This window comes from Podarcis tiliguerta (genome assembly GCF_965153285.1).
Source record: "Podarcis tiliguerta genome assembly, chromosome: 6".
Taxonomy (NCBI): domain Eukaryota; kingdom Metazoa; phylum Chordata; class Lepidosauria; order Squamata; family Lacertidae; genus Podarcis; species Podarcis tiliguerta.
The window spans coordinates 54258235-54274869 of NC_139539.1; the positions used below are offsets into that span (position 1 = coordinate 54258235).

The 16635-nt window shown below is 39.9% G+C and overlaps 1 protein-coding gene across 1 annotated transcript in view; it reads right to left on the reverse strand.

The window, feature by feature from the left end:
• Positions 1 to 16635, reverse strand: part of FAF1 (Fas associated factor 1) — a 170040-nt gene that overhangs the window by 61617 nt on the left and 91788 nt on the right. Inside the window, exons 9-12 of the mRNA XM_083447860.1 lie at positions 6391 to 6486; positions 5714 to 5840; positions 4902 to 4965; positions 2113 to 2194 (exon numbers count right to left, since the gene is read on the reverse strand). Of these exons, the coding sequence (XP_083303986.1) occupies positions 2113 to 2194; positions 4902 to 4965; positions 5714 to 5840; positions 6391 to 6486 (369 nt within the window). The remainder of the gene's footprint in view (positions 1 to 2112; positions 2195 to 4901; positions 4966 to 5713; positions 5841 to 6390; positions 6487 to 16635) is intronic.

Consider the following 16635-nt stretch of genomic DNA (forward strand, 5'->3'; position numbering starts at 1 on the left):
TATACCCTATATCAATTGCCCAGTGGGTCACCAAGGCTTTAACCAGCTTGTCTTTTGTTTCCCATTCCAATAATTGCTTATACATTTTAGACAATAATTTTTCATTATTCTGCAATAACTCTCTTTCAAATTGTGAGCTTTTCTCCAAAATTCCATTTTTCTTATCTAGTTTAAACATATCATATAATTCAGGGGCCAGCAAACTTTTTCAGCAGGTCCACTGTCCCTCAGAACTTGTGGGGAGCCGGACTATATTTTGAAAAAATAATAACGAACGAATTCCTATGCCCCACAAATAACCCAGAGATGCATTTTAAATAAAAGGACACATTCTACTCATGTAAAAACACGCTGATTCCTGGACCGTCTGTGGGCTGGATTTAGAAGTTGATTGGGCTGGATCCGGCCCCCAGGCCTTAGTTTGCCTACCCATGATATAACTGATAATACTGTAACCAATCAGTAACTTGGCTCTGCTTCTAACATGAATGTTAGGAAGGATAAATTATGAGAGAGTCACAATATGTATGCAGGAGAAGATGATGTTTTTCAGTAACTATCTTTAAAAAAAGAGATCACAATGTCTCTTCATCAATAAATAAATAAATAAGCAAGCTACTACGTGTATACCAAGTACATAAGAAAAGTACAATTTCTGATAACCAGAACCTTTCATTAACTTTCTATTTTATTCATATATAGAGAGAGAGAGTTTATCCTTATTCATATTCACAAAAACTGCTAGATGTTTTCCTCACAAAGGATAAACAAAGTACAAAGAAACTAGTTCTTGCTCTGGAGCTGAAGCTGAGTTTTTACAGAACACCTTCTGCTCAGACAACTTAAAATTCCCCAAGAAAAAGGACAAGGTCTACACACACTCTTGGCTGCAAAGTGCTCTCAAATTAAATCAGTTTGAAGTGGTTTTCATTAAGATGGATTGAGTGTGGCATCGTGAGAAACACTTTATAAAATGTAGTGTTTTACTTAGTGATTAACTATATACCAGTTGATGAAGCTCCCTAAATCCTTCGTAATCCGACCACTCCAATAAACATTTAATGAGCATATAAATTCAAAAAGCCTAGCAGAGGATTTAAACCTTCAATCTTGTTTTTATTTACTCTTCCAACTCAATTTCTCACTTCAAGTTAAGAATGCTATTGCTTCAAGCTCGTCTGTTGCCCTGGTAAAATTAAGTGCCCTCTGCAGCTCAGTTTAGAACATATGGTTTCAGATTTCAATTATTTTAGCAGTAAAGTATATATTTTAGAAATTGTATTTTTAAAAAAAACATTACTACTTCCTAATAAGTACTGTTAAGGAAATCCTCCCATTAGGAAATGAATGAAATTAGGAAATAATGTAAAATTGTAAGAGAGTTTGATCCTTTTAAACTTGTTATTCAGTTACTTGATACATTGGTCTGGTTCAAGTGTCTCTGTGGTTTAATGTGAACAAAAAAGTCCCCACTTCACTGCTCTTCCACTCCTGCTGGAGCATATTGGGAGCGACTACCCACAAGCCTTGGCTTCTTATGTCATTTGAATTCAAGCTTGTGGTTTGTTTTTCTAACAACTCACCCTTATTGCCCATAGCAAAGGCATTGTATCCAATACTGCTGCTTCACCTGAGCAGCAGACTTTCAGTTGTGCGATGGATGTTCCCCCTCCTCTCACCCGTGCATCATCAAAATCTACTCCAGAGACCCTCCAGAGCAGATTTTGGGTATGTGTGGGGAAAGGCGGAAGGCCCTGATCATGCAATCAGAACTCCACTGACATAGTATCGGATACAACACTTGTGTTGTTCTTGGCTTGCCACGTAGTTTGAGGAAAATAACCACTAGGGCTCAAACAACATGACAAGCCAAGGTTTATGATTCGCCGCTTCCAGCGTGGCATAGTCGGAAGTAGGGGCAAAAGTAAAGTAGGGATGTCTGACCAGAATGCGTTGCTGCTTGTTCATGTTAAGCCACAGTTAAACATTAACTATGCTTCAATGTGACATGCAAACATAACCAATTTTGGAACTAACTACTGCAATAGTTAATCAGTGTAGGAAGTGGCCAGAAAGGCATTTTAGACAGTATAGTATTAAAAATGTACTTACATCTCTGGCTTTTCCATAGAAAGCCTCTTGAAAAGCAGCCTCTAATGATCCAATAAAAAACACTGGATGGCAGTCACCATATCTGTGTGAATACCAAAATGTTTCAATTAAAAAAAAAACATTTTTTAAAAAATTAAATGGGTTCCAGCACTTTAAGATTTTTTTAAATTTTTTTTTTACAAAAACACAGAATAACTACATTTTCTAGGAAGCAATATTTAAAACATTTTATTTGCATTCAACACTTCAGGTCAACACACCACAATATATTTCAGGCATATACACATTTTTCATTTCTGTATAGATAAAATTGTTATCTATCAAACTGAGAGCTACCAGGGCCAGAAATGCAATTCTGAGATACAGAAGACTGACACTGAGAGCAGTCTCAAGTAAATGACTTTGGCATGCCTGAAATGTAAACGTTATCAATCTTATACTTAGTGTAAAACTTTAAGTTAAGTGATAGAATGCCAGCAATTAAAAAATGATGCCACAAAAATCAGTTTCTGTTCTTATTTGTTCATTTGTCTTCCAAGGGACAATGGGAAGACCTTCGCAGGAACAGGCCAGTGTTGGTAGCATAAACAGAAACTTATAGAGGAAGGGAGGGAGGGGTTTCCAAATGACACAAATGGAGAGCTGCTCTCCATGAGGCATTTGCAGAGGTTTGCCCTTTGCTTGTTACCCAAAACAGCAGATAGCATAAGTACTTCCTGCCACACCTCTGACCATATGAAGTTGCTCAGAATAACAAAGCTTCAAAATCAAAACTCACAAGTTTGAGCCACTAAAGTTCCCATGGTAGAGCTAACTGCACGAAACTGCATTAGCTACAAGAACAATTTGTAGAGTAAATAGTATTGTCTCCTCACCTTCCGTAACTGCATTAAGTTTATTCATAGCCATTCGACCCAGCCTCAGCTAACTACATTTCCTTCCCTTTCTTCCTAATCTGGAATCGGATGGAAAAATATTCTCAACAGGATGTTAAACTATTCCACTGCTCACTGAAAGCAGAGAAATTCAAAAGGTAAAATAAGACTTGTCCTTTTGAAGGTAGCTGGGCAATAGGAATATCGAAGAGAAGAGTGCAGAAATGGAAAACTTGATCCTACAGGCAGCTGGATCCTACTCAAAAACCACCCTCTGAAATGCCTTCCACCAAAACCAACACTGTCAGTCTTGTAATGGCTGCTGGAGATAGGCACCTAAGAACAGTTCTCAAAAGCTGAGCTGCGTGGCTTAGGAAGCTGCCTTATATGGAATGATACCATGGACTGGCAGTGGCTCTCTGAGGTTTCATTGCCATCTGTACCTGGAGATGCACAATACACATCAGGAGGCTTAGTTTGGTCAGTATCGAGTATACGCTTTCAGAGTTAACACAAAATACATTATTTCTGGTAAATGAGCCACCATAACTGCTAGAGCATGCATCCCCAAACTTGGCCCTCCAGATGTTTTGGCACTATAGCTCCCATCATCCCTAGCTAACAGGACCAGTGGTCAGAGATGATGGGAATTGTAGTCACAAAACATCTGGAGGGCCGAGTTTGGGGGTGCCTGCGCTAGAGAGTTGTGAAAATTTGTATCTCAGGCTTTTTAGACTCGTCCACCCATGTACTATCTGAAACCAGGGGCAAATTGGTTGCCAGACATGATTCCCCACCCCCAGCTCTCCTACCCCACTAGGAGAGTCACACCCCCTTGTGCAGATTGCCATAATAAGGAAACAGGACATTAGATAGAATATGAGTGCACTGACCCTACATTCAAACCATGCACATTTGGGAACTTTTCTCCTGCGTAAGATTGTGGCCTGTCCGTGGGGCATACAGAGGTCTGAGTATACCTAGCTCTAGATCACTGTTCCCTTTAGTCTTTCATTTTTCTGAAATATATCCATTCAGCCATTCCATACCACACACATAAACTTATTAGATAATCTTTTTTAAAAAAAACCCCATGGTGTATTACTTTATTTATTTATTTATTTATTTATTTCTATTTATTAAATTTGCAAAGCGCCCTATACCCGCAGGTTTCAGGGCAGTTCACAGGATAAAAATCGGAATATAAAACCACAAAATACATAACCAAAATAAAAACAGAAAGAACCCTGTAGCACACACACCTCTCAAAAAAGCCCCACATTTTTAAAGGGCATAGGTCGGATGTCAATCAACCAAAGGCCTGGTTAAAAAGGAATGTTTTTCCCTGATGGCTAAACGTATATAATGAAGGCGCCAGGCAAACCTCCCCGGGGAGAGCATTGCACAGACAGGGAGCAACTGCAGAAAAGGCCCATTCTGGACCTCTTGTGGAGGAGGCACGTGAAGGACCTCAGGTTCATATGGAAAGAGGCGGTCCTTGAGGTATTGCGAAAAAATACATATTGGAAACGTCAAAAGAATCTCACAATCGTGTGTTATGAATTAAATGTTTCAATAATTCCATCCTGAATAAGAGCTCTCTGCTGCAAAAAAAACCCACTGCAGGCTGTCTTATGGTTTAGAGTAGCTGCGAACTTAGGAAGAGTATGCAAAGGAAAAGTGTGTGATTGGATATTTAGAGAAGCTAAAGGGTTTACAGTTGGTAGGCTGAATGTGGAGAAGCAGGTCGCATTTTAAGTTTAAAAATAAATTTCCTAAAGAAATCTGACAACTTCGGGATTCAAATATCATAAGATTATTATCACTACCACATTTTTCCCAAATGCTTTGTAAAAATATAAGTCACATTCATGAACCATAGATGCAGAAATTATGCACAATTACAAGTCTAACCTTGAAGAAAATTCTGCTGTGAATTGTAATAAGGCATCTCCTTCATTTTCAGCATTTTCTGGCACTAAAGAAAGGAAGGAAAATAGTACATAGTATAGTATAGTATAGTATAGTATAGTATAGTATAGTATAGTACAGTATAATTATCCATAGAATAGTATTCATATTATATTTTTTGAAAACATTGCCTTTACTATTTTCTTTAATTGTACATATGCATTTATTCAAATAACTTTTAATAACCCTTAATGAAGAGAACAGTAATAATATGGCCCTTTGGGCATATGGAATTTGTGACCAGTTCTAGGAAGATGAAGATGATAAAAACAACGTATCGGTTTTTGCATATGACAGTATTATTATTGCAACAATAAAATTAGAATCTTATAAGCCATCTTATAACTGTTGTTATACTATATTTCAGTGTTTTTTCTTTGAAATATTTTACACAAGTATTTGTATAGCTTTTGTTCTAGTTCTAGAATAACAATAAATCTTAGTAATATTTCAAAGAAAAAACATTGAAATATAGTAGGCTAGTACATACAGCCCAGAAGTTAAGTTTTAAGTCTAAGAGAATTGATTTCTGGAGGCCTGAATCCAGAATTCATTTATACAGTCTTCATTTCTCAGGTCTCCCTTTTTAAGTCAGCTTTTTTTTTTTTTTTAAGAGTTTATCACTGGATGTTGAAATACATTTATTGGAATATATCTCAAAAAAAACCTATCTGGTGGAACCAAAAGGAACCAAAGTTTGCTTTCTTTCAGTACAATGTTACACTATTCACAGCATGAAGGATTGCATTACTTACTCATTGGAGATTTCCTCAATGCAGATGACGCCATTCCAAACATCTCTCCATCATCCACTCCAAATTCTGTGGCATCTTCAAAGTCATCTCCATCACTGTCACTAACCATATGTACATCTGTGCATTGCTAATTTAGTAAAAGCCATAGTTAAGAATACTGCAGAACAGATTTATATTTATAATATAATACTGTTTCAATATTAGTAGTTTCCCATATACAACTATAAAGGCCATCCTGTTTGAAATTAAGAACCTTGGAGGAAATTCCCTATATATTTTGGCTTGAGAAAACTATTTTGTATAAATAGGATTGTAAATAGTGGGTGTGTTCATACAACATGATAGACTGTGGCTTGTTGTGATGGCATGAGCCTAGTCTTCCCCTAGCTTTGTTGACTACCTCCTTCAACCTAGCCAGAGAGAGTTTTCACTTCGATATTTTTTTTAATGAATTGCAGCTTGTCTTGTGATCCAAGCTCATCAAACCGTGGTTAATTTTAGCTATGGCTTGTTTGAAACAATCCGACTTCAGCACAGATTAGGCTATAGTAGAGTCAAAGTGAGTTTTATGGGCAGTAACCGGAATACAAATGTGGCTTTCAGCATAGCTTGAAGGAGTGTCTGGATATCATATTTTGTGTGTGAAAAGGAAGAGGGAGGAAGGAGGTTGTGTTTACCTCTTCTGACTGTTCTCTGGTTTGTGCTGGTGAGGATCTTCTTCCAACTGTAAGTCGGTGGCAAGGATAAGAGACTCCTGATGCTGCTAGGGTCACCTAAAACACAGGATACATTGCTGCATCAACTATCAGATTTGGATAAACATGTTTCTTTCAGTGACTAAAACCAAACTACAGTAGACTTGAATGAACTGGAATAAAAAGATTGGAAAATTTAGAATTTACCCACAAGGAACGTTGTTATACAAAATGAAGCTAGAAAAAAGGATGCAATACTTGAGATCATTCCACAATATCCTTTCTTGACAAGATTTATTTTCAATATATCATTTCATTTCAATCCTCAAACTTCTACATCACGGCAAACAGTTAAAGCTACCTCATTATTGCTGTATAGCTGGTCGGCACTAAGCTCATGCACTTGACAAACTGGGAATCATTTACATTTCTCTTAACTAGTAGTGGACAGGCAATGGGTAGGAAGAGGCCCTCACCACAGTTGTGGTGACTGAAGAAAGAACACAAAGCAGCTCAAACACCATCCAGCTAAGGAGCCAAGATAGCACTGAAGACAACAGATGGTTGGAGTCAAAGTACAAAGCAGGTGACTGAGTAGGTGTGGGCAGTTCCCATTATTAAGGTAATCTGACTCAGTTTTAGACCTCAGATTCCCAAAATCATTAACAGAGAGTCTATATAGAAGAAGTCAGACTATGAAAACTGAGCCAACTTGGAAGAGGCCTAAGTTATCGAGAAGGCGTGAGGAATTGATAAGGGGCTCTCACAAGAGTAAGAACACTTAGAAGCTGTGGAAACCTGTATCAATGTAGTAGACAGTACCTTGCAAACATGTCTAGTCACTGTAAAAAATGCTGCTGACAACATATTTCTTCCCTTAACACAGACTATAGAGGCTTCCTTTGTGAAGGAAACCTGTAATATGGATAATAGTTGTACATCTCAGTTTGTGAATATGGCCTGATCTCAGAAAGTAGAGACTACTTTGCTATATTTTGTGCACTAAAAGGTTAAGGCAGTATTGAAAAATATGCAAATTACATTTAAATTGTCCAATAGTTGAGAGTTTTAAAATCTTTATTCGCTTTAGAAGAATAACAACAGAGTTACATCTACATTTCTCCCCCGCTCCATCAACTGACACAGAGCCTTCTTGATTAATAAGCAGCTATGCAAACATGTCCCTGCAGGGTAAAAATACACATATTGTCAAAACTGAATAAACAGTAACTGATGTGTATTTTTTATAACAATTTAAAATGTATTGGCTAAATGTCTGTATTTTAAAAAAATGTGAAGGAAGTTCTACTTTCCAAGTCACTGTAGTGGCTAAAAAAGTCTTATCCAAAGCCTAGCAAGTATGCTAGAAATACTCTTATTTATTTTTATCCTCAAGTCAGGGTGTTTTTAATCACTTATGTGCTAGAATTCATAAAAGCCTTAATTTGCTTCAGGTTAAAGCAAGCTGATTAAGTGTGCTAGCTAACCAAGTGAGTGTTGACCTGCCTGGACTAGCCTGCTGCCACATTCTTGTAGCAAGGTTAAATAGCAGTTTAGTCACAATTTTAAAATCACAGAGTTAAAAGGAAATGACTCTTTTGGAATAAATGAAATATTAAAGCAGACATTCAGGTCAAGCTCAATTATCAGTGAAACTCTTTCATACATAAAACAGAATCTATGCTTGCCTTTGTAATGCTGGCACTGCCATTTTATATCACATGCTTCATTCAGTATTGAACATAGTAGTGGGGAGGGGGAGTAACATCTGTTTATATACCTAAGCTCTCACTAAGGAGCGCACTAAAAGAAAGGTGACTAATGCCAAATAGAGGTTTGGTGGTAGCAAACGAACTAGATCCAAGGGTCTCATGATAGATGGCTTCCTCCCAATTAAAGCTGGATAAATGGGTTAGAATATTAGGTAAGGAAAGTCAGACATTGAGAACGTGATGCTGGCCGTTTGCTTTCTCATGTTCAATAATATTAAAACATAGCTCAGGGTGGGATTTTATATAGCTCAAAATCAATGAGAGGTTTTCTTATCTAGCTGAGCATGTTGTAGAAATGGACGTGAGAAGGCCACCATACTGGTCTCTTAGGGGGAAATAATAATGAATATTCTGTGCTAAAACTAAATGCAAGATGGAAAAACAGGCTGCTGAAGAGGCCAGGGGCCATCTTGGCTGAGAGTCCTGGAAGAACTGCTCCCTGCCTTGCTGGCCTTTTCCCACTTAGCCTTGGAGGGCAGGACCCTGACTGACTCCAGCTACAAAAGCTGAGGCTGCTGAAGAAGTGAGATACCATCTTAGCTGTCTCTTAGTGCAGACCCAGGTCATCAAGTCTGAACTCCACAGCCACCATCAACCATCATTGGCAGGATTGGCAGCAATAGCAGCAGATATGCTCTATGCTCAACATTTTATACTCTTTTTACTTAGACTTCCTTCAGCAATGTTTTCTATATAAACATGATGGGGGAGATATGCCAGGCCAAAGTGAACAAGAATATTAATAGGTCTGTGCTGTTAAATTCTTAAAGCTAGCAAACAGATTTGGGTTTCTATGCTGGCATGACTAAAGGCAGCAATTAACTCTTGGCACTCAAAAAAGCATGAAATTTCACTGAAATTATTTCAAAATTAACAAAAACATTTTGGGTTTATTCTTAAACCCTTGATAACACCAGTAAAACTAGAACAACTAACAACCAATTAGTTTTATCTTTTCACAGGAAATGAACTATTTTCCTTTTGTATACAACACATAATATGTCAGGCATTAAATCTTTTTTTTAAAAAAAAATTAAACACTAACTGGATGGTGGAAAAAAATCACAAGGGTGGAGTGTGTTCACGTTCCACTAGCACCAATGCTTACTTTATCCCTTCATAAAGTGCTGCTGAGATAATTACTGCTGACAGATTTATTCAAGGTTCATTTCACTTTTTCTCTAGGTTTTTTTCTAGTTAGAAGTGCAGCAGAGCCCATGGGAAGATCCACCCCTCACACCTGTTAAGTTTCTTCATGTTACTAGGGCCAGTTTAGACATGTCACTTTGAATTAGCATTGTACAGGGGCACTAAGTGTGACAATTACTTATCACAGGTTTAACCTTGGAAGGGAAGAGAGGGGGGGAGGAGAAAAGTTTCTAATTCAAGTCCGAGAACAGTGTCCGAATACGTAATTTAAGCCCTTTAATACAGGTTGCATGAAATTCATTCCAAGACTCATAAAAAGGTTCCCATGGTACCATGGTTTCCAAACAAGGATGCAGATTACTATAAAGGGCACATCTACAGTTACAATGTATTTGATTTTAGAAAAATAAAATTTAGAAAGGAAAATATTTTCACTGAAGACAATGGCCTGCTGTTGAAAACTTAAGAAAACATTGATAGCTGCTCTTTTTATTTTTCCTTGAAGTTTTCCTTCCTGTATTCTGAAGTCACATACACTAAACTCCAAACTCAAGCCATGCTTGGGGTCTGTATGTGCACATGATAAAGGAGAATCCCTCTTTGAGGTCTGCTGTTATAACAGTGTCAGGATTGCAGTCTAAGTATTGTTTTAGAAAAAGCAATGGCTACTGCAGACATTGTAGAAGACTAGCAAGAAGATTTATCCCTACCTCTTCAATTTGCAAGTGCCATTTGAAACACGCCCTTCAAAATCCCTTCAAACAGTCATTTACAGTGGTACCTCTGGTTAAGAACTTAATTTGTTCCAGAGGTCCATTCTTAACCTGAAACTGTTCTTAACCTGAGGTACCACTTTAGCTAATGGGGCCTCCCGCTGCTGCTGCGCCGCCAGAGCACGATTTCTGTTCTCATCCTGAGGTAAAGTTCTTAACCTGAGGTACTACTTCTGGGTTAGCGGAGTCTGTAACCTGAAGCGTATGTAACCTGAAGCGTATGTAACCCAAGGTACCACTGTATATACGCAATAATCATAGGAGTACTCATAAGAGAGAAGCAAGTGTCCAGACAACATTACAGTGAGATCACAGTACGGTGTATTTTTTGTCTATGGACTCCAATAAAGCTGCATGTGTGAGAGATAACAAGTGGATAGTCAAACATGGGATAGTGTGCAGTGTCACAGAGCTGTCAGGCAAGTACAGGTCATCCACAGGGCAGGAAGAACATGAGGCATGAAATGCAATTTCTAGCCTCTCACTCTGGATCCCTCCCAAGCAGATGAAGGCTATGTTGAAGGGGTGGACTCCTCCTCTTGGCCTGTCAGACCCATTGCTCAGCAACGTGCAGGACTCTCCTAGAGCAAAATGTCAGAGGGGGAGGAGCATCAGCAGGACTGGCACTGTCCTGCTGGGTAGCAAAGGCAAACTCTGACTCCTCTCTATCTGAATCTGCATTTACACTGCGGCTCTCCGCCTCTAGCCCTCTCTTGGAAGGGCCTCCTTCTTCTGATCACCCTTGATCGCTCAAAACTCTTGCTTCTAGCACCTCCCAGCTCATCCCTTTCCCAGACTGCTCCTCAGTGTCCCACCACCACAATCCAGGGTCTTAGTCATCTTCTCCCATGTCCTTCCTGCGGGGTTCTTGTGCAGTTGGTGCCCACCACTCTTCCTCATCCAGCTAGTTCCTGACATACATGTCTGTCATAATCACAGACCTTTTCTTAACATGGTTGTGAACTGCCCTGAAATCTGTGGATGAAGGATGTTAAAATCCTTTAAGCCTTACATAGTTATTGGCCTGGACTGGGAGATGAGGGAGGGGAGTTTGGCCAGTTTCCATACTTTAGGAGTGGATGTGGCGAGCAGAGCTAGAAAAAGTACTGGAGCTTTATATCTTTCCCCCCACCTTGTCTATCAAATTGACAGGTTTTCAGCTAATTACTTAAAAACACCTCAGGGAATATTTTGTTTAATGAGGAGGGTGTCTTTAAAAGTTAAAAATCCCCTGCCATAAACAAATGCACAACTACATACGATATTTGGAAGCTGAGGGAAAATACAAACTTAAGAATGGAACATGAAGAGGTATCATCTGCCACGAGGCTAATCATGGCTCACAAGTTAATTCGTTTTCACAAATACTTTCTTCCTGTTGGGCATTCTCCCCCTCTCAACCCAGGCCAACTGAAAGCATTCTGAATTATGCCTTAATATGTCTAGTTCAGGCAGAGAAAATACTTTCCCATCATATTGATCTTAATGTGCTCTGACAAAGCAACAGTACATTAACTTCATGTTTGCCACAACCTGCACTCTGCAATTTAGCAAATGCCCTTTACTCATAGGCTAGCAACAACACATTTCCCAATTTTCCAGTTTCTTCAGCATTATTTCCTCTTATAACACAGAAGTTAAAACATATCAATGAAAAATAGCTCGAATTGTTTTGTTAATTCATACACCTGTGAAAAGGAAGCTCTCTGATCCAAAATACATGTAAATTGCCTAAAGCAAATGAATAAACCAAAACCTCCAAAAGCAGCACTGCAATTCATAAAAACTGCTTAATAAAAATAACTGAATCACAGCATGGTGCTAGATTGAGAAAATCATAAACCTAACTCTTCAGGTATTCCCCAACAGATCATGAATCATCTGTATCAGAAATTGTCATATTTATAGCAGTGTGACTCACAGCATATGAGGTTTCTTTTATAGATGAAGGGTAGAATTTTATCAACTTTCACAGTCTAACATATAGCTAAATTTGTGCTTCATAAACCACGTAAAGCTGTAGAGCTTTCACATAAACCACATGAAAGTACAGCTGGATAAAAGGTGACAGTTTTACTCAATGTGCTGTTTCTGATAACAATTGTAGAAGAAATTCCTATAGTCTTGTTTCATTTAAAAGACACCCGTTGCACAGGGCCAGTCCCAGCTTACAGAATCATACTAATATTTAATTATCTTAGGACCCAAACTTCCATGGCATAGATTAAGGGTCCTGGGGTACTAGATTTCTCTGTCAAGTCTACCCTGCAGCTTCAACATTATTGAGAAAGATGATGATAAAACCACCTATTTCAGCATCAGCTAAATTTTATTCAACAGGACTTTCTCCGCAAAAAAGCTTGCGAATGCCTCACAGCTGTGGGTCGAATTTGTGCTTAAATTTGGTTGTCCTCCTAAGGACGTTATTGACCTAATTATTCTAAAAGGTTGTGCCGGGCAAGAGCTAGCGGATGCAATGGAAGCTGCAAAGTAAGATTTCTTAGCAGCTTTCATAGCCATCTCATAGGCTTTCATAAGCGTCCTATAAGATGTTCTTGAGGCTCCGTCACGAGTCCGTCGCCATACTCGCTCTAGCCGTCTGAGATCCTGCTTCGTTTTCCAGAACTCCTCAGTAAACCAAGGTGCCCGGTTTCGACGGGGTCGCAGAGGGCGCTTAGGCGCGATCTCATCAATGGTTGCCAAGAGTCGGTTATTCCAGTCCTCAACAAGGTCATCTAATGAGTCACCAGGAGGAGCAGGGTTCCGCAAGGCTTGTCGGAATCTATCAGGATCCATCAGTTTTCACGGACGAGCCCAAATAGGTTCGCCACCCGAGCCGGGGAGGAGCGGGAAGTCAAACTAGTAACACAACTGCTTGGAGTTTGCCAAGGAATTATATAGCACTGAAAAAATATCCAGCCATTCTTTTGTTTGCCATCCCTGGTTTTCTAATGCAGTGAGATAAATGGCACCCCACCACAGACCATTGTCATGCCAAGTGGTTGGTTGATAATCTTTGTGAATACAAAAAAGATTCAAGATTCTCGAGTTTTTTGCTTTGGATAAGCAGAGTGCAGTAATCAGTAAAAAACCTGCTACCTTATATTGTGTTACCTAGTTTATTATTAGGACAAAACTGTCAAGTTCACATGTCCTTCTGTCATTCCCAGGGCAACTGAAGGAAGCAGTGGTGTGTCCACTCTTAAAGAAAACTTCATTAGATCCCTTAGACCTATCCAATTACCGCCCAGTTTCAAATCTTCCTTACCTGGGTAAGGTAATTGAGAGAGCAGTTGCTGAACAGCTTGGTAGGTTTCTGGAGGAAACATCGGCATTAGATCCATTTCAGTCCGGTTTCCGTCCTGGTTTTGGGATGGAGACGGCTCTGGTTGCCCTAACAGATGATCTCCGTAGACAACTGGATCGAGGCGGGTCAGGACTGCTGATCCTTTTAGATTTGTCAGCAGCCTTTGACATGGTTGATCATGATCTTCTGGACCACCGCCTCGCAGACGTGGGGATACAGGGCATAGCCCGTAACTGGTTGTGCTCTTTTATCTCTGGTCGGGGACAGAGTGTGGCACTAGGGAGGGAAATGTCGTCGCGCCACTCCTTGGTGTGTGGAGTGCCGCAGGGCGCAATTCTCTCCCTGATGCTTTTTAACATTTTTATGCACCCCCTTGCCCAGATTATCCGGAGCTTTGGGCTGGGCTGTCACCAATATGCTGATGACACTCAGCTCTATCTGTTGATGGATGGCCACACCGACTCGGCCCCGAACACACTGACCAGATGCTTGGAAGCTGTGGCTGGATGGTTTCATGGGAGCCAATTGAAACTAAATCCTTCAAAGACAGAGGTCCTATGGCTAGGTCGGGATGGCATGGGGATGAGGGACCAACTCCCTTCTCTTGCGGGGGCCCAATTAGTGCCATTGCCTTCTGTTAAGAGTTTGGGTGTAATCCTTGATGCCTCCCTTTCCATGGAGGCGCAAGTTACAGCAACAACCAAGGCGACATTTTTCCACCTTCGCCGCATCAAGCAGTTGGTCCCTTACCTTTCCCGCCCCGACCTGGCCACAGTGATCCATTCGACGGTCATCTCCAGGCTTGACTACTGTAGTTCGCTCTACGCGGGGCTGCCCTTGAAGCTGTCCCAGAAACTCCAGGGGGTACAGAATGCTGCAGCGAGGCTCCTCACGGGGTCTCTGCCATGAGAGCATATTCACCCAGTGCTTTTCAAGCTGCACTGGCTCCCGGTGGAGTACAGGGTCAGATTTAAGGTGTTGCTTTTGACCTTTAAAGCCCTTCACGGCCTAGGACCCTCGTACCTACGGGACCGCCTCTCCTGGTATGCCCCACGGAGAGCCTCAAGGTCCATAAATAACAACACCCTAGTGGTCCCAGGCCCTAAGGAAGTTAAATTGGCTTCAACCAGAGCCAATCTGGTTTCAACTCTGGCTCCGGCCTGGTGGAACGCTCTGCCTCATGAGACCAGGGCCCTGCAGGATCTGATTTCTTTCCGCAGGGCCTGTAAGACAGAGTTGTTCCGCCTGGCCTTTGGCTTGGAGCCAATTTGATTCCCTCCCTCCCTCTTTCTTTTTTCTTTTCCTTCTCCTCCTGCGATGAGGCTACAATTTAATATTTTAATGTTCTATTATTTTAATGTTGTATTTTACTTTTGTTTTTAAGTTGTAATCATTCATCTTGTTTTTATTATTGCTTGTAAGCCGCTCTGAGCCCGGCCTTGGCTGGGGAGGGCGGGGTATAAATAAAAAAATATTATTATTATTATATTATTACCAACTGATGGAGCCAACAAATTATTCCAACTCTAATGGGCTTTCTGGGGTCCATTTTTTTCTTCATGATATAATTATTCATGAAACTAGCCTCAAACATAATGAGATTTTTGCACTGTTGGCCTGCCAAAACGCATGGAGCTAGTGGCTTTTTATAAACAAAAATGTATGGCAACAGGTAATTTGCCCCACATTCATTTTGTTTTACATAAAGGTCCTTCACCCTTCAAAATGCATATTCTACTAAAATGACTAAAAGCGTCTACACGTAAAGATCACTACGCCTTGCATGATAGCTACCCATTGCCAATATTATAAAGGTTAAAATATGCCAGTTGGTCAAAATAGCTGTTTTAATATTCAGAGCGGTCTAGGGTTTTTTCTAGACATCAAATAAAAAATGCATTAGTTTTATAATTGTACAAGACTGTGTGTAAAGTTTTCCTAATTTAGTAAACCAACATTTCAGCAACAATAAACATTATTTCTTACAATATCTTTGCTCTCTATCTTACATCAAGTTAATAAATTTCCTCAACCACTATATCCTGCTTATGATCATCTCCCAAAATTATTTCTTTTGTTTTACTTATTTAACAATGTAGGGCATCAACACTTTAAACACTTTAAATTGAGATGAAAGCAACAGAAATATGGTGGCTTTCCATCATCACAGCAAGTTACTGTATAGAGATTCTGTTTTTCAACATAATGTCCTGACACATGACTAATGTGCCAGGACATTAGTCATGGAAGGCCAGTCCATGAACTATTAAGTATTTATGGACAAGAGATTTCTGCTTTAGGTGGTACAAAAATAATACTGATGGGTTCTCTTAAAGAAACCAGAAATCAATGGACTATTGAACTGTTCCCCTCTTTTTACACTTCAGAGACTTTAGTACAACCCAATGTATCTCCAAACAATTCTGACTTCTGGTCCACAGAGCCATATGAGGCTCATCCAAAATCTATCCTCTTACATTTTCAGGAACTCTTTCATTCAAATCTAGAACCCTTAATATCTGCCAGCTGAAATCATGTTTTTACCATCCATGTAGACAGGCTTGGACTCAGGGGGTTGGACTCGATGGCCCTTGTGGTCTCTTCCAACTCTATAATTCTATGCTTCCTCAACCTCGGCCGTCCAGATGTTTTTGGCCTACAACTCCCATGATCCCTAGCTAGCAGGACCAGTGGTCAGGGATGATGGGAAATATAGTCTCAAAACATCTCATATATTAGTGAACACATTGGCCCTAAGTATCCAGTATAGAATTTGGTTACAATATCAAGATTCTTAATTTTCATTGTAAAATCTAGTTCCAGACGTCATAGTTGTAAATGTAAGGTTTAACACACAAAGGCACTATAATGCCTTATATGGGTGCCTGATACCCTTGCAGGCAAAGCAAAGGGTATTGTACGAACTGATCATCTTTCTTTACATACGCAGGTCAGAAAGCTGGAAATGCACAGAGCCAGGAACCCCTCAGCTGATGAGAAGCAAGAAGCCCACTGCTTGCTTCCGCTTGGGTCTTAAAGGCAGTGAGCCCCAAAATATACACACCCTGGACCCTACTCCCAACCCAATAAAGAAAATACAGCCACTATTAAACAAAGACCAATCACAAAGAGAAGAGAGTTTTAATTTAAAGCATTTGTCCCTATCATGTTTATAGAGAGTTAGAAACCCTAAGACTGGGACAGGGTGCCTTTTGTCATGGCATGC